General features: G+C 44.1%; 1 protein-coding gene across 1 annotated transcript in view; it reads right to left on the bottom strand.

The window, feature by feature from the left end:
* Positions 1-760: 760 nt before the first annotated feature.
* Positions 761-27,231, bottom strand: part of MAMLD1 (mastermind like domain containing 1) — an 88,396-nt gene continuing 61,925 nt past the window's right edge. The window contains exons 3-5 of the mRNA XM_054169397.1: positions 4,833-4,979; positions 3,269-3,350; positions 761-2,981 (exon numbers count right to left, since the gene is read on the bottom strand). Of these exons, the coding sequence (XP_054025372.1) occupies positions 1,957-2,981; positions 3,269-3,350; positions 4,833-4,979 (1,254 nt within the window). The 3' untranslated portion in view covers positions 761-1,956. The remainder of the gene's footprint in view (positions 2,982-3,268; positions 3,351-4,832; positions 4,980-27,231) is intronic.

The following is a 27,231-nucleotide window of genomic DNA, read 5'->3' as shown; positions in this document are numbered from 1 at the left end:
CCAACCCCCTCCTCTGTCATGGATAACTTTGAGGGAGAACCCCTCCCAGGAGTTTTCCTCAGGCTTGCTGTGTCCACAGTGTGTACGAGACCACAGGCAGCACCAACACATCTTCTCCACTAGCCCTAGGAAGCTGGGCAGCATCCGGCCCTGTTTAAATGAGACAATTTTAGCTACGGCTGCTATTTGTGCATTTATTTAAGACTCTTAAAATTTTCCTGTTCCTTCCTACCCCTCCTCCCAGCCTCACCTCCTCCAGGGCACGTACCAGCTCTCCCTTCAGACAATCCCTGCGTCAAAGAAGTGACATGCTGTACCTGCCACTGCCCTTGCAGGTGTCACTGAATGAGTAAGGTGGGACTGTACTGCATCCCCCCAGCCCTCCTCACCACCTCACACTAGGCACAGCTTCATTTGCTGACAGGCCAACTGATAAAAGCATTTAGAAACAAGAGCTGACACTTGAATAAACACGGTGCTGTGTAAAAAAACCCTATCAAACAAAGATTAATTACATGTTCACCTATGTTACACTGAGAAAGGAGAGTGAGCCTAAGAAATCCCATCTTAAAATAAAATGAAAGCCTGTTTCAAATCCTTGCCTGGCCCATTTCTTCCACTAACAGCACGCATGCATTTGTATGTGTTATTAGACTGATGATGGTAGCATCCTGGACAAATCAAATTAATCCAAATATCTGCAGGTACGAAACACTGTGGCTGAGAAATGAGCACATAAAAGTGTATGCAATTTTCCCCTGGCAGTTTATTATGGTATGAAGAAAAAAAAACCATTCTGTGCTTGAAGCTGACGATATATTACAAATGTATTGCGAAGTATGACGTGACTATTAAAATATGATTACACAAAGTATGAACATTTTAAGAAGTTTACAGTACAGTGAATCTTTTATAAACAGACTCTTAAATATACATAGGACAATAGTAGCTGACAGAAAAAACATCAAAAATTAACTATTAATGTTTATAGACTTTTGCCCTGAAAAAAAAGTCTCACATTAAAACAGAAATTATGAAAAGCCTTAAAACCAGGAACAGATCACCTGTACACTACAAATATACATGGCAGAGGTGCGCAAACCAGGCTACCTATTTGCTGGAGGGTACAGCTGCCAGGGTGGCTTGGCAGTGCCTGCCCCGTGCCTCCTCCCCAGTGCAACCCAGCGCAGGCAGCGCCATGCCTACGATGCCCAGACGCGCACACACACACACGCCGGTCAGCAGCTGAAACATCACAAGCACACGCTCACTGCAGGACAAGAGGATGCCTTGTCAGCCTCAAATCGACCTACTGGAGTGTATCAAGTTGAGAACATGCCTAGGATCTTGCAAATGGATCTCTGCAGGCAGATCCCTGAACACACTAGAAGTCTTCACGGGACCTACGGACGAGAATGGGGCTGCAAGACTGAGCCACAAGGCAAGCAGCAGCTCCTTTTATGGATTTTATTTTCTTTAATGCCAATTTTCAATCTTTCCTTTTGATCTGGGAGGACAGATGCCACATTTGATTTCTGCTTAGTCTGGCTGCAATGACACCCCTGGTTCATGTGTTAAGTTATGTCAAAAACATAAGTATTTTCTGCTGTAATACACAGTATTACTGAAACTAACAATATTATTTGCATATTTATAACAAGGTATAATGAAATCCCTATAATAAAACCAAAAAGTTATGCTATAGGTTTATTTACAAACAGTCCAGCAAAGAAGTATAAATACTTCTACATTTAAGGTTTAGGAAAACATAATTTACAAAATATTCAAATATATGTACAGTCATCTGAAAAACTGCCAATATTAAACTTTGATGCAGGCAAAGAATTGGCTGAGTCTATTCATTCTGCACTGAAGGAGGTGGCGGCTTTCCCGGGTTGTCTCTTCCCTCCTAAAGCCATAGGTATGTTATTTACAATCAGGCCGCTTCCCTCCCAGCTAAACGTGGCTGGAGCTTTGAGCGTGCTGTCCCAAAATGTCATCTATCATTGTCAGATTGTTCAACCACTCTTCGTCGTTGCTGCTGCTGCTGTTCTTCATGAGGGAGTCGAGGAAGTCGGTGTCGCTGCAGTTCGCAGGCATGACGGAGCTGCTGTGCTGGGACACAAAGTCGTACTGCGGCAGCTCGGCGGCACCAGCGCTCATCCTGCTGAAGGCGTCGGGTGGCTGCCCCGTGGAAGGGTAGCTGGGCGGGCCGAGGCTTGAGGCAGGATTGAGCTGGTTAAAACTGGAGACTCCTTGTGGCATTGATTTCATAACATTCATAGCTGGCAACGGTCCTCTGGTTAAATTGTGTCTCAAGTTCTGATTACTCATTGAGCTCAAGCCCTGGCCAGACTGCCCCATACTCAGTTTTTGCATCTGTCTGACCTGGACGCTGGGAGCGATCTGATTAGGTGGCACTACAGCCTGCTGAGAGAACTGCTGACCCGGTGCAGTGGGTCTTACGTTCTGTTTGGAGAAGAGAGCGTTACCAGAGAACTGCTGCATGCTGGTATCCATTTGGCTTTGATTTGGCATTCTTGGCACAGCAGTCGGTGTCCACATCTGGGCAGATGAGTTGGGGTAGACATTAGGGATTCTTGGCATACTCGGCTGCCTCAGGTGCTGCTGAGTGGCAGAGTGATTTGCTAAGGAACCGGAACTGAAGCCTGACATCGGCATTCCTGGCCGCACAGCAGAGTGGCTGTGCGCTGTTTGGCACCCCGAGTTCATGCCCAGTGAGTTCTGGCTCGGCCGCAGTGGGATGTTAAAGTCAGAATTAGGTGGGAAAATGCCCTGTTGCTTGCCAGTGTTGTGAGGAATCATCACCATTGACCCGCTGCTCTGGCTGGCAGTGGCTGAGGCCATGCCAGAGCCCAAGGTGCTCTGGAGCATGGCTGGGTTAGATGGCAGCATGCGGTGGTTGGGCGGAGGAGCTGGCATCACCTGGCTGCAGTCAGCAGGAATGGGCTGCTGCACAGCTGCATACAAAGAGACATGTTAGCTGGTGAGCACACATTCACCCTGGAAACATGGCAGAACTGAAAAGGCTGCTGATCCTTTTTTCTCTTACATTACACGGGCCGCTCCTCTGTAACATAACATAGCTACTACTGGAGCAATATGGAAATAGGTGAATCTCATGATATGTGTTAGAAAGTGAATGTTTTTATTTCAGGGCAGAGAATCATTAAATCCCCTATATTTAATCAGATCCTAGGCCCTGGTTCCTCCAGGCTCTTTCATAGCATGCCATCTCCCTCCTTACCTTGAAACTGATTTATCTGCTGAGCTGCAAACAAACTCCTCTGCTCAGATGTTACTCCCAGCATATTTTGTCTCTGCTTTTCCTGGAAAACAAGGGGCACAAGAGTCAAGTTGCAGTCTCTTCACAAGATAGAATAGCAACAGACACTTGAAATGTCACCATTGTCACCACTAACCACCTCTCCTGTACACCTCACACACACCCTGCCCCCTCCCAGCTCTGAAGAGATTCAGTCCTGACAGTTAATTTCAGACTAGGTCTTAATTGCTCCCATGCCCCTTATGCAAAGGTGTCCTGACAACAGTCCAGCATTAGGAAGCACATCCTTCAGCAGATGCTGTGCAGTGACCCATGGCCCAGGTGATCTGGGTGCACATAGAGACCCCCATGTTCACCAGCTTCTGAGTGAGGTGCAGCAGAGCCAGAGGCTACAGCCTCCAATCTCTCCAGCACCTCCCATGCTGACTATTTGGACATATTCTCTGACATACCAGGTACAAGGACAAAAGATACCCAAAAGTCTATTAGTGAACAGAATCTGTGGTGGCATTGTAGGCACATGCTGACAAACAGGAGACTGCTGGTGACCATTAGTCCGTCTGGAGGAAGGCTCTGCTCTTGTGAGCCGTCACCTTTTGTGTTGGTTGCCACTTCTAACCAGAACACAGCAGTAACCACAGGAAGCCAGGGCAGGTGCTCCTTGAGTTAGCCATTGCTGGCTTTCTCCAAGTGACCTGATGTGTCTCCACCACCTTTTAACCCCAGAACCCAGCACCACACTTGCATCCCTGCTGGGGACAGCAGCTGGAACCTGGGGAACTCTCTGGGGGTTGTGGGAGCTGAGGCTAGATCCCCTTGAGTTAGAGCAGCACAGAGAAGCTTGAAGCCAACTGATCACAAGGAGGCAGAGTTGGTTCTGAAAGGGAGTTTTATCAATGAGCAGGACAGTACTTTGTTGAGGGTTTTACTGATCTACTTCCCATCCAAAGAAATAAGCCTCCCTAACCCAAATCCTGCAGCACACTCAGAAAGTCAGAGACACATGTTCAGTGCTGCCTCACCCAACTCGTCTGTATGATTCCCCTGTCTCTGCTCCTCCATACAGTATGTTTTAAGCTTTGTAGAGGGACTTCTGTTGCTAGAGTCCAGCCAAATCCAGGACAAACTGGAGTTTAACATCTGCTCTGGTAAATCTCCAGGGAAACCACAGAGAAAGGCAACCATGGAGAACATCTCTCCTGGGGCTGACTCATTCTCCAAGCTTCCCTTCTCTGCATTTTCCCTCCCAATTCAGTGGCTGACCAAGCAGTGATACGGAGGTGACCGAATCCTTCCCTCACATATGAGTGGGCGGATCTGCACTCAGACTTGCTGAGCAGCACTTGGCCTTGCCCTCTCGTGCAGGACATCCTGGGCTCAACCACAGTCCTAGTCTGACTCAACCCAGCAATTGCAGGGTCACTCCTTAGTGTTTGCTGACCGGTGATTTCCCCATTCCAGTTAGTCCTGTCCTTCCCAGTGAGGTGGACAGCACAACAGCCCACAGAGGCACTGAACATCGTACCTGCATCAGCTGTCGTTTCATTATTTGCTGCTTCAGTAAATGGTTCCTCATCGTGTACCCATTCACCGTGGCTGGTGCCGGCACAGAGCCTCCGCTTGGGATGGAGCCCGGCTCCTGAAGTCTGGCAACAATTCCAGGATTTTGATCCTGCCAAGAAACACGAAACAAGAAAATTAATCTCATCAGGGTGATAACAACAGAAGCCTTTATCCTCTCTGCTGTTGCCCTCTCCCCAGTCTTTGGCTGTCCCAAAGACAGAACACCTTATGGATTCACATGGGCTCGCAAGTCATGGTGAGAACAGTGAGGGATTGGGGGACTGCCCTGATTTCTGAGGATCAGCAGAAGAAGTGAGAGAAGTAAAAGTCTAATCCAAAATTATTTGTGACTAGCCCAAGCCCACAGGACTGATTCACTACCGTAACTGGAGTCATATGGCTGCATCGCTGGCAGAAGGGATGTGAGTAAAGGGTCACATTTCCTACCAGCTCCCCAACTGTTACAATGAAAGACATAAGGAAAGAAAAGTTGCATTAGGGTAGGGTTTGGGAACTGAATGTAAAGGAAAGCCTACAGTAAAACAAAACAGCAACCTAAAGGCAGAAGAGACGAGAAGGTGCCAACAGACCCAGGAAGATGAGAAAGATGTGAGCCTGAGACTGAAGTGGTTCTTGTGGGGGTTCCATGATCAAACAAACAAGGACAGATAATTGTCAAAGGAGAGGAGAACAAGCTCAACATGAGCCACCAATGTGCACTTGGAGCCCAGAAAGCCAATCCCATCCCAGGCTGCATCAAGAGAAGCATAGCTAGCAGGTCGAGGGAGATAATTCTCCCCCTCTACTCCGCTCTGGTGAGACCCCACCTGGAGTACTGCATCCAGTTCTGGAGTCCCTATTACAGGAAGGATCTGGACATGCTGGAATGTGTCCAGAGAAGGGCCACAAGGGTGTTTAGAGAGCTGGAGCACCTCTCCTATGAGGACCAACTGAGAGAGTTGGGGCTATTCAGTCTGGAGAAGAGAAAGCTCCAAGGAAACCTTATTGTGGCCTTCCAGTATCTGAAGGGGGCTACAAGAAGGCTGGGGAGGGACTTTTTAGGGTGTCAGGTAATGATAGGACTAAGGGGAACAGAACACAAATAGAAATGGGTAGATTCAGATTGGCTGTTGAGAAGTTCTTCACCAGGAGGGTGGTGAGACACTGGAACAGGTTGCCCAGAGAGGTGGTAGAAGCCTCATCCCTGGAGGTTTTTAAGACCAGGCTGGATGTGGGTCTGAGCAACCTGATGTAGTGTGAGGTGTCCCTGCCCATGGCAGGGGATTTGGAACTAGATGATGCTTGAGGTCCCTTCCAACCCTAACAATTCTATGATTCTGTGATTCTAAATGGCATACCCCTCTGCTTTTTGACGCTGCATGGCTGATGAAAATGTAACCTGTGTGCAAGAAAATAGAAACTAAGTTTTAATTTAACGATTCTATGATTCCATGTAAAAATGCAGGGCCAGGTCATGGCTGGGCAGAATTCAGTAATGCATTGAGCCTCATTCCTGGCTGGTGCAAACTGGCCTCACTCCAAGTTCCCAATGAAAGATCGGAGTTGACTTTCACCAGCTGAGGGCTTGCCTCCAAAGAGCATTACAGAGAGGGGGAAAAAAAGGCACCATGAAGACACAACTCAAAGGGGGGAAAGAATTAAAAAAAAAAACAAAACACAAACTGAGGTCTAAATATGTTAGGATCTGGCAAGTAGTTGGGGAAATAGAAGAGAACAACGAGGGAAGAAGTCAAGGCCTCACTGAGGACAAGAAGGGAAGCAGCGAGGCACAGCACTACCAGTGTATTCCCCTTTCTCCATTTCACATCCAGCTTCTATATTATTTATGATGTTTTGTTATTATTGGCAGGGAGAAGTATGTATATTATATCCAGCATCCTTAGCAGGGCCATGCTTCCTTTGTTTTCAGAATGGAAGCCCACATCCTTTGTTTGAGAATCAATGTTATCAGGAGATAAGCAAGAAGAAAATGGTTGTTGCCTTTTGACATCTGACAATTAGAAGCATGCTCAGATGGAAAAAACAGGATGCAAGCCATGTTTCAGAGTGGCCAGAAGAAAGCCTTGGAAAGCATTTGTCACTAGGCGGACTTCTCAGGCCTGGGGCACCTTTCCACAGCAGCTTCACCATGAGGAATCACCCAACTCCTTCCAAGATATTCTCTGGAAGAGTGATTACCAAGAAGGTCGCTGAAATTACTCATTTTTATGGTGCCTCCTTTTGTTGTAGCACTTTGGTCTATTATGCAAAAGCACAATTGATGAAATGTAAATGCCTGCTAGATAATTTACTAAAAGACACAAACCTGCAGCTCATCACTGCTCTCATTATCATTCCTATTCATGGGCAGTCTCATAAGACTCGACTTTATTACTGGTGCTTAGCTTCCAATTCTGGTGGACATCCCTCCTCCTCCCCCTTTCCTCCTACCCATTTTACTCTCTTTCTCCCACAGAAGAAGAGGGAGGAGAGGAAAAAAGTAAATATGATTTACTATTGATGTAAATATGAAAGTTCGTGTCAAGCCAGCACTCTGCTTTCATGTCAGACAGGATTCTGCAACCATAGTTAAGCCTTGAATAATGCAGATTGCCTCTAGGGGAATATTTGAAAGTGGAGGGATTCAGTTTGTGTACTCTGCACATGAAAGACACTGAAATGTTCGTACCACCAAAATCCCTGCCATCTATTCAATTTCCTCCAAACTTGTCTTGTTGCGTGCAGAGGGTCTGTGCTTACTGAAGCAAATGAGTTTAGTGCAAGGACAATCATCCTGATGTCTTGCTCAGGGCTATTGCATTAGCAAGTCATAACATTAAAGTCTCTTTTCCTAATCATGTCCACCTCATTCTAATTTCTCCTAAACACCATCAAGAAAATAATGTTGATTTTTCCATATTATTAATGGTAAAGTAGTGTAAATCACCTTACTAATTGCAGCTCTTGTGCTCTGGCAGTACCACAGCTTAATTATATGGGATTTTCTGCAGGCACCCTATAGCAATAATGACAATCAGCAAAGTTCATTTGCAAATACACAGAATGAGTTGCTGGGTTTTTCAGAGCAAAGTTGTATAACACTTAATTAGCCAGTAAAGAAACAATCTATAGATACAAATATTGCTTTTGGGGAAATTAGGACAAAATAGCATAGATGAGAAGACAAGGAATTAATGAATTAATTCAAAATCTTTCCTTCTACGGTTTGCATTTAGGTTAAGACAAAAAGGAAAAAGGAAAAAGAAAAGAAAGGGAAAAAAGTTCTCTCCTTTCACCACTAGTGGGAACTACTGTATTCCCTTACAATGAAAAGTAACCACTTCAACGTCATGACTAAGAATAGCTCTGGTGTAGTCTAAAGGACACTGCTATCTGTACCAAAGGTTAATGAACTTTAAACGTTTTTCCTTTTCATCACTCCCCAAGAAAAATCACTTTCTTTTCCATAGTAAGGCAAAGCTAAACAAGTCAGAATCTTAACGTGCCTATAGATTGGACTATCCTGCTTTAAAATACAGGAAGGCAGCAAAGAGAGGAGAATTCTCTTGTTGAAGCTGGTAATGATGGAAGCAGGTGTCTGCACCCAAGGGTGGTGTGGCTGAGCTACCTGTAAGCTGTACTGGAGGGTACAGATGGTGAAAGGGGATTCTTATTCTTCAGCTTTTAAAATAAATGAGTTTTCATGTAAGTATCATGGGTTTTGCCATTTTTCCCTTGAAAAACTCCTATGAAACCATCAGTTGGGCAGAATCCTTACCCAAATGCAGACCACACAGACTTGGAATTGGAGAGCACATGTTTGAGAGCATGTGTTTCTGTTGCTAGGCAAACTGTCACACAGCAGGTCCAGAGCTCCTGAAGCATTCCCTAAGCTTTCCAATGTGTCAGTTTCTGCTCAAAAAGGCACTGAAGTTCATGGTTTTGACTTAGTATTTTGTGCACTAGTTTCAAGAACAAGGAGAAGAAAATCAGGTTCCAAGCGTGCAGGAACATACACTGTTTATGTCTGTATTCAGGCACTGATCATAGCTGTAAAAGCTGCTGCATGACCCAGTCAAACCCAGCCACCCAGCCAGGGCACAATGGAAGGCTGTTCAGGCTGGGCAAATGCATCTGTAGAATATTGCATCCAAACGTAGCAAGCGTGGGTCTGGTCCAACAAAATGTTTAGGCACACGTTTGATGGGACAGTGTGCATAAAGTCCCACCACAACCTACCATGTGTATTTATGAATCTGCATCCTTTTGAAAATCCACTGACGAGCTCCGCTCACCCAACCCCATCATCTGATTACATCCGAGATGCACAATTGCAGTAAATAAGCATGGAGATGAATTGTTCTGTGTGAACACAGTTGATAAACTCCAGTCCTCAGCACTTAGTTATACATCCAGTAATCACTTTGTGGCTTCACTTAAGCGGGAATGAAGAAATTTATGGCCCCTAATTCCTCTGAATCCTCATTAACAAACAGTCCAAAAAGAATTTAAAAGCAAGACTTTCCGAGGATCTGAGCTAGAGCTGTAATCACTCTTTGGCAAATATGTAAAAATCCCTCTAATCTTCAATAAAGAGCATTCATTGTTCTTTAGGACTATGTGAAAACACTAAACTCATTTATCATTATTAAACTTCCCCATCTGCTCTTACGGTGTAACTCCAAAGAATATAACAAAGAAATGTACATGTTAAATTGTATTGACTTAAGCCCAGAGCTATTGGAGATGTACAATTTATTTCAGTGAGGGCATGAAGGGGACCGCAGGCTGCTAGACAGAGTCATTTGTCCAATGCTGAAAAGACAGTTATCTGCACCAAAATGGCTCTTGGAAAGGCACATTTGCTTCATAAGAAATAAGCTGCCAGGTGAGACCATTCAGCATTATGTTACAGACCCAGACAATAAAACTAAGCCATGAATTTCAATAGTTAACAGATGGACTAATTAGAGACTGAATTCTTTGTGGTTCTAACATACAACCAGGTCACAGCAAGGTTACTGAGAGGGAGTCAGGCAGCTCTGCAAATTTCAGTAGGTATTTGCAGAGTCTGGGAAGAACTGCACTTCCTAACTGAAAGTGGAAGAACGGAAACGAGTCTAATTAAAAATGCATATAGTATCTGCACTTTAAAAGTTTATTCCATTTCAAAGACAGTTCTGATTTGAGAAACATTCCTTACACATCCAATGGGACATACAGCTGAGTCCAGTAATTCTAGATCTTAAAACAGACAGATTGTTGAGATAAGCCCCAGCCCACCAGCATAAAAGGAAAAGACCAAAGGAGAGGCGTTGCTCAGGGTAGATATTCACTGTAAGTATGAGAAAGGGACCAGCTACTCTTTCCAATAATTTTTTTTTTTAATTATTAGTAGTATTTTTGTAACCAAAGATAACTTAGCCTGAAGTATTTACTGAGGCATGACAGAGTGAAAAAAAAAAATCACAGAGAGGAAAAACATGGCTACAGGACTTGACAGGAGCCCGTGCTACTGATCCACAAGGCCCTGGCCACTCAGCCAAGGACTCTGGGTGGATCCACAGTCATAGCATGGACAGCTATTCTCTAGGGGTGGGGTGAAGTTTCATTAGCTGAGTTTTGTTCTGTATTTTAAGAACATCTGTTGTGTATGGGGAGTTCTGTACTCTGCTGAGGAAATGCAAATAGTGGTTTCAAACTAATGCCTCTCTGTTTCACTGTGCTCCAGCCTGCCTAGCTGGCATCATCTCCAGCTTGGTAGGTATGCTGCACTCCTTGGTGAGGGTTTCAGGCACGGGCCTCTGAAGGCCAGGACTAAGACTTCTAGGCACAATGACTCTATAAATATTACACTAACAGTATTAAAGTTGCCTCACCCTAAGAGTTTCATATTTAGTTCCACAGAGAGGCCAGACTCCCAGTGTCTAGTAACCTTGTGCAGCCCCATAGAAAACCTTGATGCCACCTTTACAGAGGAGGATCATTGCCTCCACAGCTGTTATCTAAGTAGATACAAAGATGGTGAATCTGTTTGGCTAATGCATACAAACAAAGCAAACAAAATCCAGAATGGCAGAATGATCATGACAGTCCACTAAAGAGTGTGATGTCTGTGCAATGCCAAGGTCCTTTACTTCACAGAAATCAGGGGCTACGTGTGCTTCTCACCTTTAACAAAATGTTTCATTTGCTCTTTGGAAGTTTTCTGTCTTGTTTTCCCTCTCCTTTATTCTGCTCACTACTCAGAGATGCTCTTCAAGATAAAACAGCCTTGCAGTTCAGAAACACTCCCAAGCTTTTTGTTTGCTTGTGTGTTTGTTTTAACACAACGTATGAATGTTGATAAAACTGGGTAGCTCAGTGGATTATTTTTTTTAGCCCTCTTTCACCCACTTACTTGACATAGAAGCATGTGAAATACTACCAGATTCAAGTTTCTAACCTTATCTTGGGGGCTGTCAGTCAGTAAAAGGTTTTGTTTGAAGACACGGTAAGTGATCCATGGGTATACAGTGTTGGTTTAAAATAATTAAGTTCTTTTAAAGTGGTTGTTTGTTGTTTTTTTCTTTTTATATGGCACAGGCATGCACAGCTTCCTTCAAAGGTAGTCCTCCTCCTTTGTTAGGAGCAATGACAAGATCACCACACCTGGCTAGCAGTCGCACCAGGATCTCCTCCTTTCAAGCAAAGCAGATGAAGCCCAAATTTCCTTATAGCTGCTCTTATACTGGATGCTGTTCAACCCAGAGCAAAATCCATCAAAGTATCCACAGTGCTTTTAAAAATGCACCCAGAATTAATTAGTTGGAAACTGAGTCCACTTCTCCTCTTAAAAACATTTAATCAATTTAGTCAAAGCTGTTGTCCAAGGACTCTATCAGTATTTTCAGAGTTGCCATTGAAGAGCTGCAGCAATCAGAGCAACAGAACAGGCACACAAATCCAGAGTGAATCACTGCCACAGTGATTTTTCTCTTACATGGAAATGCATCCCTTAGCAGGCTAGTTGAAATCAAGCTGTGATGCTGTTACTAGCACCATGTTGTTAGAAAGAACACGGGAAACAGCTTTGGGAGCAGCCAAAAGCCTGAGGCACAATACAGATAGATAGGAGAGAGGGTGTATCAGACACACACAACCTCCCAGGGACTGTGATGCTTGCAAGGATGCATGATCAAGACTCTAGCAACCGCAGCTCCCCTGCAAATAAAAAAAACCAGCTCCCCTTTGGCCCAGATGAACCTCCAAGCCATGGGTGAAGGCAGCCCAGACAAATAGCTTTACTGCACCACCTCAAGTGAAAGGCAGACCTTTCATGGAGGCTCTTCCAGATCCCTAATGGCAGTGGGACCTAAGTACACTTTCCTTCTCCCTGAGTGCAATGCTGCAGGGCCGAACTCATCCCCACCAGCCTCTGCATCACTGTACTGTGACAAAAAATTATATCTGTTACTGGGTTTTGGTGCATATATCCAAAGATACAGAGGTGAGTATTTTGTATCTGTCTAAGTAACATACAGTCAAGACCCAAAATTGAATCCTCTATGAAGAACAAAATATTTATATTTAGCTTGTACAGCTATCATGATTCTCCAACCCTTGACACCTTGCTCTTGTTCCCATGGAGGGCAGCTTGCCTATAAATTCAGTGAGATAATCTAAAACTGTATTTATCTCACCCATTTTCATCCAGTAGTCCTTCTGCCTGTCTCTACAAGGTTGTGCTGGCTGTGATGACAAACTACAACATCTTGTATCTATAAAGTGGTTTGACTCGAGTAATCCTTGTGTTATGTCAAGGCATGCTCTCAGAGGTGTCAATGAGATTCAAAAGGAGACAGGTTAGCTCAACACCCAGCAGAAGCTGCTACAGAGAAATGCAGTGACTGGCTGGGGAATTTATATATTATGGTGAGTAGAAAAGATCTCATCAAAAGAAGTGAAGACTTCACTCTAGCAAAGTGAATGTCTGGAACTCTTAAGCTACTAGGAGAAATCAGTTGTCTACTTGCACATTTCTGAAAAGCTCTGTGAACTGCTGTGAGATGGTCTGGATCAGAGAGATTTGCAAATCCCTTGATTTTTCTAAGCTAATGTTTCCATGAATTTCATTTTCCTTTCCATGCAAAAGTTCAGTTTGCAGAGGCAGATGCCCAAGTCTTGTTAACTTTCAAGAGCAGCTGGCTGCCTAACAGCTTCTGAGAAGCCCTTTGCATGAAAACCTGCCCACATGCAAAACCCAACAGCACACACTCCCGACTTCCCATGAAGGTACACAAAGCAAGCACTTTCTGGCACAAAGTATCACATCACTTTTTCAGTATCGAACCTCTCACAAGCTTACTCTTTCCTAACCGATGAAACTATTCAAACACTGCAAACAGCTGTATCAGATCATCCTCTACCCAATCAGGTGTCAGAAATCACCACCACATCTCACAAAACAAAATGCAGTTACAAATAACATGCTAAAATAATCAACACAAAGTAGGCTGCAGCTAGGTAGTCCTCAGGATCAAATTTTCCAGACCAAGCTACTGACATGTTTGAAAAAAAAAACAATAATGTATTAAGGTGACCTTGTGTGTGAGGAACCAGGAGCGATTCCATTATTTTTTAAAATGGAAATTATTATTAAAACACCCAAAGCTGAACTGCTCTAACCAAGTCAACTCAATCTCCCCTTAAAAATGCCTTTCTCCCCTTCCATTCAGATTGTATTTACAAACTGTATATGTCTCATTTTTTTTCTTGTGTCATTTCATTATTACAGAGTTGAGATCACTAGCCATCTGCAGCTTCATTTCATCAAGCTCTGGTTTGTCCTTGGAGCAAGGTCATCTGGGACAAGAACATAAAATGCTGCTTTCCTCTACTGACAGTTCTTTATGCCTTCCTGTAAATATTCCCCACTAATTTTAAATAATTTTACCACTTCATACTCCCCCTCACACACAGAGAGAAAAGGCTGATATACACACATATTAATAAGGATCTTGTCATTTAACCACTGCATGACTTATTAGAAGCAATTAATGGTGTTTATTTGCTGATAAAACAGGCATTTCGAACTCCAGCTCAAGAATCCTTGGTAGCTTCATGTGACTTGCAGGATATTAGCTATGGGTCAGAAGTTGGGACCCCTCCCACCCCCACCCCCCCTTCAATATTAGCATATGCTTAGAGCGACTCTGTTTTCCATCAAGCAGAAAAAAAAATGCAGTCAGTGCACAAAAATTAACACCTTGTGTGGGTGAGTGATAATAAAACCTCACTAGGTGTATGTGCGTTCATTCATTGAAATCGACAGACCAGTAAAGAAAGATTTTCAGGCGCGTCACACAACGTTGCAAGCCAAAACCAAAGAAAACAGAACATGGAATTTCTACTCAGTTCAGATTTGACATGCCATAAATTCTGAAGCCTCTTCTCTGAAACAGAGACTGCTGCTCTGGATTATGGCAAAATCAAACCAAAAGAAAAAAAAAAAAAAGAGAAAGAAAGAGCAAATTAATTTGAGAGTCTTCATTAGCACACCCATAAAGCAACAGGGAATAACTGAGTGATTGAGAATAATCAGCGCTAGCTCCAGGGGTCAGTCTCCCTCCTGGTCTCTGGCTGCGGATGCTGGCAACAGCAGACTGAAGGTCCTGGCTCTAATCCCCAACTCAGGTTGTGTATCTTTTGGCACCTGGAAAATTCACTACTGGGCTGATTTGGATTCTGAGATACGCTCTGCTATACGCTGCCATCTGGCTCATAAATAATCATGTAGGGCTTTTATGTGGGTGCCTTTAATAGCCCCAGTAGTCCTAGACATGAAGAGGTGCACCTCATAGAGGTCTTGCAAGCAAACCTGGATACATGCTGTACAGATAGATGCACAGATGCCTCCAATGCACAAGCAAGCGTGTCTTTGAACACACAGTGGAAGGATACCTCATGAGACTGTGAGCGTGCAATTTGTCAGGAGACACAGAAAATGGTATCATTAAAGGTGAACTCCCAAGCCACTTCTAAAGGAGATGATCTTGACCAGTGAGCTTGTTTCATGACTGAGTCACAGGATAAAATTTGGCCCTATGGACTGGGGCTCACATGACCAGGTTCAGTTTCCAGTTCCATCATATACAGTTTCTTCACCTGACTTGACAAGTTGCTTCGTTTCTCCCTCTGTCTCTGCCTTGCACCCCCACCAAAGAAATTAAAGTTGCTCCCTGAACAGGAGGCTGAGGATCAGTTCCAGGGGCAGCATGGGGGTTATGTCTTCAGCCTCCTGAAATGGTACCTCTTCCCTGCCCTCAGGTTACAAGTCCAGAGACCTGCAGCAGAAGAATGCTCCATGTTGCTCACCAGTAAGAGGTGAAAGACTTTTCCTGCTTCACTCCACATGTAAGATTTTGTCGTGTCCTCCTTTCTGCATCTCTCCTCCAGGTCCGGCCACAGCTGGTTGCATCTCAAACAGCACTAAACTACACCAAGTTGTAATATCCCCTAGGGCCTCTAACCTGGCTGCACAGACCAGTGGAGCGCAGCATGTCCCGGCCACACGCCTGTGATCCCATGACTTACCCCTTACATGCCAGCAAAAGAAGCTGCTGCAAAACTACAGACATCACTGCTCCTGGAGAATCCCTCGGTGCCCAGCCAGGAGCTGTGCAAAGGGCTGTGTGCTAGGAGATGTCAGCCCCATGTTTTGACCAGTATGAAAGAAAAGACTGGCTCAGGTAGCCACAGATGAGAATCCTTGGATTTTCCTGCAAGTCCTGCTTGACAATTTATAGCGAAAGCTTTTACTGTGGCGAGAGTAGTACTGCTTCACTCCACAGACTCTCCTGCATCCCTGCCTTCTACCCCCTTCTACCCCCATCACATGTCCTTTGCTGTCATTTACACAGCAGGAGATACTTTTCATTCAAAACTTATCCATGCTGCAAAAAACAACCAAGTGCCTTCAAATGCCACCTTTGCCAGTCAGCCAACATTTTCCTGAAATTCTGTGGGATTTTGGTGCCTCTGTTGCTTGAGATAACAGGAGTCTAGGAAACATGTGCCTCTGAATATTTGGCCAGCCACACTTTGCTGTAAGGAAAGAAGGAAGCGTGTAAAAGAAGCAAGGAGGCTGGAGCTAGTCCACTTTCCCTGCAAGGCAGAGATGTTGCAGAGCACTCATGAGGGCTCTTCTGACACCGCATGTCAACAGTTAACTTCCCTTTGTTCCCATCCAAATGATTAAGGTTAGAAGCTTGCCTGGTGACATCACCAGAGTTTAAACATGCTGGATATGGTCCAGGGAGCCAAAGTTATTGCTGACCCCATGGTTACTGATCTGCTCCGCAAGTAGCTGATGTCTGCTCTCACTTTATGAATTATTTAATGGGTTAAAGATTGGTCAGATCTTCTTTATGCAACGTACAGCTATACAGTGGGCAGGAGGACATAAACATGCATTAACAAGGTTAAAGTCATATACTGTAACTACACTGTTTTCAGCTTGCAGCTTTATTGACTTAATCATGCCGGCACCGCAGCCAACAAATCATTAAATCCATTCCATTCTTTTGCTGGTTACCAACCACAAAAACAGAGGCAGGCAAACACAGAGCAAATCTTGGAGGGGGTGGGGAGCAGCGGTGGGGTGCGGGGCAGAGGGAGAACAGTGGGATCACTATGGAGCGCAGCGCTGGCCTGTAACTGCCAGCACAAAGACGCCAAATCTGTCTTTACAGACTAAGTGGTTTCATGGTTTAAAGTGACACACTCATTTGTTCCTGTTTTGCAATGATTATAGAAAAGAAGAAGGGAGGGGGAGGAATAAAAAGCAAACTGAGCTTCTTCATACCGTAAGAGTGTGTGCATGTGTGTAAGCATCCTCACAGAGCCACAGATCTCCTCTGCAAACACACCCCAGGGGCAGGGCAGAGGAGATTTGGGCACTCGCTGCACCCTGGGGGTCTCGGGCTCCACACTGCACTCCCTGCTAATCTGCAGTGAAATGTAGGCATAATTAAGAGTTCAGTGTAAAAGAAAAAAGACATGGAGCATTAAGTCAGTCCTTCTGCTGCCCTCCAGGAGCACTTTGACCGCGGCAAGCAGCGGCAGAAGTCCCCATTTTCAGACCGAAGTAACAACTTTGCTTTCAGACAAAGCCTTTGATTTTTCACCTAACACTTACTGTAACTTTTGCTATCCACACCCAGGCCACCTCCAGAAGCTCTCTGTTTGTCAGCAGTGAGGAGAATGCAGGTGCCCACTGCAGTCAGCAGACTGCCAAATTACTGTGGCTAGGTGGTTAGTTCAAGACATCCAGGTTTCAAAATGGAGCTGTCAGCTTACCATTTTTGAACTCCTAAGATCTTTATTTGTCACTACTGTCATCCCCATTCATTTCTTGATGGAAATCATCTTATCACCATAAAATAAAAGTGGCTTGTTCTGTGCTAGGGGAGCCTCACATCAGGACATGACCCCTCTGTGTTACAAGCAGGCTAAGGAGAAAAAATTCAGCACGAACTCCTGGAAACCTCCAGACATCAGAATGTCTTGCTTCTTTTATTGATGCTAAGACACAGCCTATTTGCAAGTGTTCCAACACTGAGATAACATGCAGTAAACTCCTCCTTTCTGGGGAACACTCAGCTACACCAGGAGAGATTCCTGGCCCATTTCTATCTATTACAAAAAGAAAGGAGTGGCAAACAAGCTCCTTTGTCTTTTTCTTTCCGTCCCCCCCACATTTTCTGGGTACAGGCTGCTTAGAGCTCCCTGTAAAAATAACCTCTATTTTGGTATCTTACCAGTGCAGGGGCTTGGCAGATACATTTGCACCTCGTTCTGACATATACCACTGCAGACCTTTTGGAACACCTCATTCTTTGGTTTTATAGTTGTTTTCTTTAGACCCTAAAAAGCCTTCTTAAGAGTTTGAGTTGCAACTTTGCCTTCTTTTGTTTACTAGTCTCCAGATCTCTATCACCCAGAGACGTCTCCTGGCTCCATATATTGCAAATAAACATGTCATTACATGTGCTGGAGTCAGCCAGAATTCCTCTTGGAAACAGCTGCCAGAGAAGAGCCTGTCCCCCAGCCTCTCGCCCACGGTACTGAGGTGGTGGAACACCATCAAAGGGACCTCTTTCCAGCCACCACATTGGAAAACGAGACTGAAAGGAAAATGCTCTCTGAGACAGAAGTCAGCTATTTAAGGTACTTTCAACTTCCCAGACTTTTGTATACTGGCTCTCCACAGCTGAGAATAAAGGTACTTCCAGCAGACATGGGCCAAGCCTAACCATGTTGTCCAGGCTTCCCTCACCACCGATCATCCAACACATATCAGAGGTACACATTAGGGTGAAGTGGAATTACTCTCTAAAGACCTTTTCCCCCATTGGCTACAGCAGATGGCAGAGTAAGATGAATCCCAACCAGACATAGAGGAAAGCTGACAACACAGAGGGCCAAACCCACAAGTCCCAAGTCTCAAACTAGCACTTCATCATGTAATTTATTTTGCCTTGTATCTGTGATTCAGCAGCCCCAGCTCCACAGCTTGTGATTAGCAGTGAGCTCTGCTTTACCCTGCTAGTGCTACCTCCCACCACTGAATCCCAGTGAATCTGCAGCACTCCTCACCAGTGAGCATCCACCTTTCCATTTGTGTGTGCTTGCAAAGCTTGTGTGATGGACACATCAGCCTGGAGAGCCCCTTATCATTGACCTGTGCTTATCAAGAGAACATGGAGATGCAGAGGAGGCTCCACTGCCAGAATCATTAGCTGACAAGCTGCTTCAAAGGGAAGTGACAGTTGTGGTGATGTTTTAAGACTGACACACCCAGCCAGGAGTAACACAGCAGCTGGGTTATTTATAACCCTTGATTCTAGAGTCTTAAAATAGCACTGCTTTTGTTTTTACATTTTTAGGCACACTTGTATATTTAAGCAACTTCATTCTCACGCTCCACATTAAACACATCACAGTCTCAGAAGTGAGAGATGGTGCTCCATGTGTCCCACTGAAAGCAGATGTGAATTCCCCTCTCCCCATGGCCCCAGTTTCCTTGGCCAATGTGACTGGAATCCCCAGGCCTATTTACATGGATTTTCACCTTTACATTGGCTCTTCCAAATGCACAAAGCAAGGGACATGCAGCATCTGCCGGCTAACATCCAACCACAGCAGAGCAGCAGAGGTGTTTCACAGACTGCAGGACACAGCCACACATGTGCTGCTCTTATCAACAAGCACTGCAAAGTCTCTGGAGGAGCAGATGGGTCCCACAATAAAGCAGTCCTGATTGTTTGTGTTTTTCTTTAAAAGCAAAAGTACAGAAGCAGTCAAACCAACCACGGCTGCATATCTGAAAGGAGAGCTCTCTACAGTCTCAGCACCAGCACAGCTATTTGTTCTCTGCTCCCCAGTACCACAATGTACCTTGGTTGGCATTTCTTAATGACTGGAGCATCCATGTGCTCTTTGTGAAACGATTATAAAATATCCAGGGCAGGAGAATAAATTCCTTGCAGAGTCAAGGCTCCAGCAGACTGCATAGGTGTCAAATGGTAAATCGTTAGGTGCTTTGTTTTAATTGCAGAGTTATTTATACCCTGGAACTTGTTATTAACATAGGAAAAAACAGAACCTATTGTTACCCATAATTAAAGGGACTATTATGGGACTGCAAAAGCATGGATGGCCCCAGCCAGACCACCCCTCCTCAGGCAGCAACAACTAACATGCGGGAGGAACATTAAATAGAGGCTCCGTTTTCAGAAACTTCAGCCAAGAAATTCAGTGGAGTGGGTCCCAACACATCAATCCCAGTTTCTGCACTGAGCCTCATCCCTCAGCACCCCTTCTCCTGCCTCTGGCTGCAAAACACTAGCAAAAAGCATGGGTGCTTTTGGGAGAGAGTACTACAGGGGTACAATCCCACTGCTCCCTATCAGCAAGTCCTCTCTGACCAAGTGGCACACGGATAGAACACATCCTGGATTTGGCCTGGAGTTGCATAACCATCCTTGTTAAAATTCAGGATTAACAGGTTATATTTTCATTCGTGAGATTGTTATCTGCCCCGAGAAAGGTTTCCGATTTCACCGGCACTAATCAGGACGCCACAATGGATTTCCGGTCTCTGCAACGAGGCTCGAGAGCCTCTGTACCTTGTGGAGCCGGTTTTAATTCAAATCTAACTGGCAGAACTGTTGTAGGCTGCATGTTGAACAGATTAAAATAAGGGGGAAAAAAAGTCACTTACATGCTCCTGTCCCGTATTTCAAAATCCATTTCCTACAGATGCAAATCCCTCTGACCACCAGAGCATCTGGTAGCTGCGCTACCTTTCCAGGAATGACACCCTCCAGCTCTGCACCAGCCCTGAGCAAAGATCTCCATTACAGTTCTGTGCTTTAAAAGAAACACGCCAAAAACCTGCACTGGCACCCACCTCAAGTTCTGGTTTATGCTGTTAAGCATATCATAAAAGATAAGCAGCCTAAAGAGATGAGTGTGCCATGGCAGCCTGTGCTCCCAAAGAGCGCAGGCTGCGTGCCCTGTGTTGTGCTGTCGGCTCACCGGGCATTTCACATCTTAGTGCTATCACCCAGATGTGACACCCAGGCAGAGGAGATGCAGTTAGCCTAGGAGAACAGTCAACTACAAAACTATTGATGCCATAATTATAACTGGGAGGCCAAACAGGCTCCCAAGAGGGGCTATGTTTGTGGACAGAGAGGGGAAAGGCTCATTGATGACTGGCTTTACCAGATGAGTAAATTAGACCTAGGTTATAGCCTTCTTGTTCTTCCCCTGCCTCCACCCCCAAGGACTGTGTGAGTCAGTGGAACTGGAGGGAAAATATACACTAAGTTCTACAAGTGCAGGAATTAAAGAGACATCTACAAAGCTTGCCTCTGGCACTTGATACCAGCTGCAAAATCAGGTTAGCTTGACATTGCTGCTGGAGGTGAACAGACCCAGGAAGGCAGGCTGAGCAGCAGACAGCAAAGCCCCTCTCTGCAGAGCAGGTGAGTTGAAAGCTGGCTGTAGCCTCATTGCTAAGGCATGGAAACGTGGTTTTTTAAAGTTTTAAATCTGGGAGTGGAGTGAGAGCAATTAAGAAAACAAACTCCGCTTTCTGCATGAATATGAGGTTCAAACAGTTTGGGATTATGAGATACATGCAAACCTGCAAGTCCGGCCTGAGCCAGTTTTGAGGGATGGAGATCCCTGCAAGTTCTCTGAGGTTCAAAAAAGCCTTTTCTTTAATAGTGTCAGGTCGGGAATATTTCAGAGTGGAGGCTCTTTTGCTGGTGAGAGTACCACCAAACCAGCCCCAACTAACATTCAGGCTGCCAGGCAGCAGTTTGGGAGATCTCCGGAAACGGCATCACAGCTCCAGAGAGGAAATCTCAAATGTCCTGTAATCCTGCTGTGGGGAGTGCCACATCACAGGGGCTCATTTGAAGGCTCTGCCAGTTGGTCCACTTGGACAGGGTGCCAGGACCTGCCCTGACACTCAGCTGCCTCTTCTGAAAGGATGTCACCAGACACATCTGCCTGTCACTGCCCTGTCCCCTGCCCCAACCTGCCCCATGCCACAAGCAGCATTCAAAAACCAGCGTACAAACTAACCCCTAAAAATGTGAGAAGTTACTAGGTTACACTGAATTCCCCTCTCTCCCCCCTTTAGTAGTTCCCTTTCTGTTCCCATTTGCTGCTAGACTTGAGAAAAGGGCTGATAAAAGAGTCCAGAAACGTTTGACAGTTCTCCCTGAGTTTGGGAGGTTTCCTTGGGGCTGCAGCTGCAGCTGCCACAGGGGTCAGCAGGGAGGAGGGAGAGAAGGGCAAGGGAGGGAGAAGGGGAAAAAATGAACAGCTGCAAAGCAATTAAGCCTGCCTCTGCCTTACTGTCCAAAGCAGGAGGCAATCTAATTCAGCCTGGTGCCTCTCTTCCTTCAGCCGTCTGGTGCCTGCCTGGGATTCAGGAAAGGGGCTGTCTGACTGCCCACTTTGTCTGCCGAGCCAAAGGGGCCCTTCCCAGCCACAATTTCCAAAGGAAAGAGATCTTGGCTGGCGGTGTCTCTTCTGAGAAAAACATGCACTGAATGTAGTGGCAGCAGCTTTATAACCCTCTCCTGCCCTTCCTCAGCAAACAACCGAAGTAGAGTTAGAGCAAGAAAATGACCCTGCTGGCTCCTCCGCTCAGCACTTGTCTCCCAGCACAATGAATCAATTAGCGTCTGATCATTATTGTGGTAACTGTATCTCTCACAAGCAAGATTTTATATAGAGATAGAATAGGATGTTTTATGCTCATTTCCTTCCTGTCATTCTAATCACGAACTACGGTTAAAAAGACAATGAATTTAAGTCTCTAATATTTGCAAGCATGCCTTCCAGTTTCACCGCTTCATGTCTGGGCTTTTGTTTTCTGCACAGTAAAGGTACAGGAGGAATGGTGATAAAGGGGAGCCTACAGTGCAGCTGGGTTAGAAACTCACACAGAAGGTCATGTCTTTTTCGTGTTCCTAATATCAAGGATTACTTTAATTCTTTATTCTGGCCAACTGTTTCAGTTTATAATCCATGGTGCAAGACTCCTTCCAGCATGTCTAAGATGGTACTTGTTCTGCTGTTTCTTCAGAAACTGGCAAAGTTTTTGTTTGGAAAAATGTTAGTGCTGCAGTAAAAGCCTCTTAGTACCCAGTCAGGAGAAAAGAGTCTCCGTTAGGACAAGAGGATACAATTCAGCTTTACCTTTGTTAAATGTGACAGTAAAACAGCAGGTAGGTACCCTCCCCCTAGCTTAATCCAGGCAGATTAAGGCAAAAAAAAATGAGTATTTTACATGCAACTAGACAGCACTTTATCTTCTGAAAAGCCTTACTGTTATCATAAGCAGGAGGAAAAAGAAAAAGAAAAAGAAATCACAGGGGGAGGAAGAGTTTAGCTCACCATACTGACAAAAGCTTTATAAAATACAAAATCTGAGGAAACCTGTGTAAGCTAAAGCACAGTAGTTTTACACATGAACCTAGAATGGAGCAGCACATGCAAGTCAGGAGTTCCTTTCTGATCTTATTCTACATAGGCCCCCTGATGAAGGTCATGGTTCTCTTTAAAATTGAAATGTATAGAAATATAGATATATGCCATTTATGTAGGAAAAGCTGAGACTTTGAACTGGGGACAAAACGGATTTGCCCACTTCTCCCCACGCTGCTAGCGTTTTCTCTTTTCTTAATAAAAACTTCTTATAGAATGGTCATTTGTTTGTTTGTTTGTTTCCCAATTACAATGCAACTTAAACAAATGTGGGGGATTTTTTGACAGCCTTAAACTAGGAGAAAATTCTGATATGCCTAACAAAACTTTTTCCAGTTAAAGATTTGCTCACATTTCAGGACCATCACACAGTCTGTGGTGATATTATCAGCATTTCTCTGTTCTTGCTGACCTTAGGCACTGTTAAACCATTAAATACATAATATTTTCTGATAATAGAATACTGTTCACATTTCAGCAACAATAATTCACTTTAATGAGGTAAGAACTTACACATCAAATGAGTCTACCTCCATTCCAGAAATATTAGCACACTTTGGGGAACTGCAGAATCACAAATAATGACATCAAGAGTCTAACACTATTCCTGGAGAACCTGTAACTCCTGGTTACATCAATATGAATTTGAGATGTGTAAGGATTGCAAAATCGGCTGTTAATCTGCAGCAAACAACACAGGTATGGGCAGTCTGCATTTTTTGCCTTAAGCAAACATGAACCAACAAGACTATTAACGCCAGAAAACAGTACCAGTTTCTAACTGCACATATAAATAGGCATTAAAAATGAATGGATTCCTTAAGTGAGTCATTATATTGATAAAGAAAACTTTTACAAGAAACTTCACGTTGTTTACAAGTTTCCCATTTAAAAAACGTCTTTCCCTCCCACTCGTAACACACTCCAACCTCAGTAAAGAGCTGCAAGAGACACAAACCTGATGCTTAAATAAAAAACACAGAATCATCAATACTGACCCCAGCAACATCACTTAACTTTTTCTGCAGTGGAGTAACGAATGCAATGTAAACACAAACCTTCTTATCAAACTAAGACAAGATTACTCAGCTTTCTCCTGGCACAGGGAGGTTCAGCTCCTTTGGCTCCTGCCGGCTGCTGGCTGGTGCAGGCTGGGTTCAGCCACGCTGCCTTCAGCACTCCCCAGCGAGGCGCTGGGCACAGCACTGTCGCTGAGCCAAGGACGAAAAATATAGCAGGAATAGCTTAATTCCAGCTCTAAATGAGCTCAGCAGGGAGTCTAAACAGTCAAGTCAATTGCCAGAATCTGCACTTTTCAACCTTGTTCTGCTCCTTTGATCAAACCGAATTTTGAGCTACGGCGATTAATGGACTAATAGAGGAAGTCCCAGGGTATCTCTTGGGAGAAGAGGGAAAGAAGAAAAAAAGTATCTCGTCCTCGTTATGCATCTATTCTAGTAAACGTCACGTTTCTACGTAGAAAACTAAAATGCTGCTCCAGAAAGTGTTCTGAGTGAGTTGTAAAGGAGGAGAAAAAGGGGGCTGTACAAAACAACAACCGGAAAAAAAATAATGCTCACACGATCATTCATTCATTGCTTAAACACGCCCTTCAGAGCACTGGTGAAAGAAAACAGACTGTCAAATCCAAGTGCCATGTAAACTACCCTTCATTACAGTACAGTAACAGTTTATACTTAATAGTGCCGTGGAGTAAAGGAAATATTAAACACATTTACTATGCAAAGAGAAGCTTCCGAAAGCCTCAAGTAAATAAGTACCGAGAGAAATGGATTTGTTTATGACAGGGACACATAATACTGGTATCCCAGGATAGTACATCCTCATCTTTCTGGAAAGAGAGGAAACACATCAACATTAGCAGCCTGCAATCACAAAAGAAAAAGAGAAGGGGAAAAGTCTTTGTTAAGATTTTTATTCCCCCCACACACATTTGCTTTTCTTGTTGCTGTGCCTGAGAGGAGGGGGCAGCTTTGCCTCCTCCATGGGGCAAATTTTGCTTCTGTAATGCATTACTATAAAAAACTTACCCAACAAGACTGCAAATAATCACTGGACTGATTAAAACACAAACTTATTCAAAGTTTGGCAGGTTTACAAAATGCTGGTACTAATTCCCAAAGGAAAATAAAAAACCACAACAACAGAAAAGCCAAAAGTAATTGAAGTGTAAACTTGAGCTGAGGTAGGAGCAAGTGCATCAAAGCTTCCAACTCTCTCTTTTGGTTTTGATCATAGTACTAATATGCCATTGCCAATGGTTACTGCGCCGTTTGCTGCATCCTTTTCCTCCACCTTTGGTCTTTCTTAAGCACACAAGTACTGTAACACATATATGATTCACTCTGCTCTCAAAAATAATCCTGTAGCCGTCCTGGAATGACCTCCCAGTGCAGAAATGTAGGGGTGTGTGTGTGTTTGAATCTTTACAAGATCAAGCTGTTAATGTAATGCCTTAGACTGGTATATCATACTATTTTGTCTACATTACAGGGCTTACCCTCCTTGCGAGTCTCTTATCAGCTCTGTAATGGGAAAACACAGCTCAGCAAAGCTTGTCCATAACCTGCATTCACATCTGCATCTGACCAACACTGATCCAATGGCGTTTTCATTACTTCAATGGGAAATGCCAAATCATTTTCCTGGTTATATAGAGAACATTATGTATGCTTAAGTAAGATATTTCCCATCTTCCTTCTTTTAACATTCTTATATGCAAAGGGTTAAATTGTAATACAGGATTACATTTTGTTAGCAGCACTGCTTTTAAGAATTACATACTGATAATGATAATATTTGCCTTTATACATGCTATAGAGCAAAATTAACTTTAAAAAGTACATGTAGCAGTGATTAGCCTTCAAAGCCCTAAGAAGAGCTGCTATGTTCTGATTGTGGATTTCTATCAATCATTAGTGCAGGCTGCTTGAAACAGTCCAAAGTGCTCAAGACACAAATATTACACAGCCAACACACAGACTGATATGCTTCCTAAATGTACAGTTTTTGAAGACAGCTCATAATAGTGTTTGGCTTTTAAACCTTAATGTTAACAGCTTTGATGGGACTGCTTCTAATTTGTATTTAAGACCCATTACCTCTTCCTCTAAGCAATCTTTGTGAAACATCATTTGTTCTAGGGGGATATTTGCCATCCAGCATAGCTCTGTAATGGCCGTTAATTCACACCATTTTGCTTGCTCCTGTATTAATCAGCAAACTGTGAATCATCCCAGTGTTTCCAGACTCGCAGATGTACGAGAGAACCACGGAGGCCAGTTCAGTTTCTCTCCCCATTCAGGCACAGAGACAATATCAGTTCCTGTTTACAGCCACGGCTTTGTTTTCCCCCACCCACACGCTGAAATTTCTCCAAAATGCCCAGAGAAAAAGAAAAAAAAGAGAGAGAGAGAGAGAGACTGAGTTCATTTTACCAGGAAAGTTATTTCTAGGTATTGCATCTGAAACAAAACATGTTTGTACTTTTATTTTGTGTGCAGCATTTACTGCAGTGAGGCAGAAATGACAGAGGAGCAGAGCAGAAGGACAAAGTAGGCTGCTCCAGTCACCCCACCCTGCCGAACTGCCGGCGGGCGCCAGGCACATGATTTAACAGCATCCCAGGGACTCATTTATTTGTTTGCCTTTTTATTCTAATTGTCAAATTAGACTTTTGGTTCTGAAATTATTTCTGCCTCGTGGAACACAGATGCAATTTTAGACTACTACGAAGTCATACTAGGTAGACATCACCTCCAAAATCAAGGGTACAGTATCACAGAAAAAAAGAAGTATTAAGTATTAATTTAGGCATCAAATCTAAGTTATTAAGAAGGGCATGCTTTTAGGGAAGTGAGCACATTTTCTGAAAGCCAGCCTGCTTCTATTTCAAAATAAGCTCCCAAGCTGCCATTTATGAAGACAGATTCAGAAAATACAATGAACAAACCAATCTACCACAAATGTGGGAAACAAATGGAATTAAGATGTTCTGATATTAATGGGAATTTACAGCAGAGATGAAACAAGTTAGGTGTGCAATAAGGTCATGGAAACCATTTCCTCATTGCTATTCATCAGCATGCCAAGCCATGAACACACCTTTTCAATATAAGGACTGTGGGTGCACTGACTTGTAAGTGAGGATGCAAGTAGTGTGTCCTACCCATCACTAGTCATGTTGTTATTTTTAAGGGTGATACACAGAAGGAAGTTATGGCCTTCAGCAAGAAGCCAAACAGAGAAGCTCCTTAAGTCTTTCTCTAGATTCTTAGGATGTCTAT

The sequence above is a fragment of the Dryobates pubescens genome, chromosome 18 (assembly GCF_014839835.1).
Source record: "Dryobates pubescens isolate bDryPub1 chromosome 18, bDryPub1.pri, whole genome shotgun sequence".
Classification (NCBI taxonomy): domain Eukaryota; kingdom Metazoa; phylum Chordata; class Aves; order Piciformes; family Picidae; genus Dryobates; species Dryobates pubescens.
This window is presented reverse-complemented; position numbering and strand designations above follow the sequence as displayed.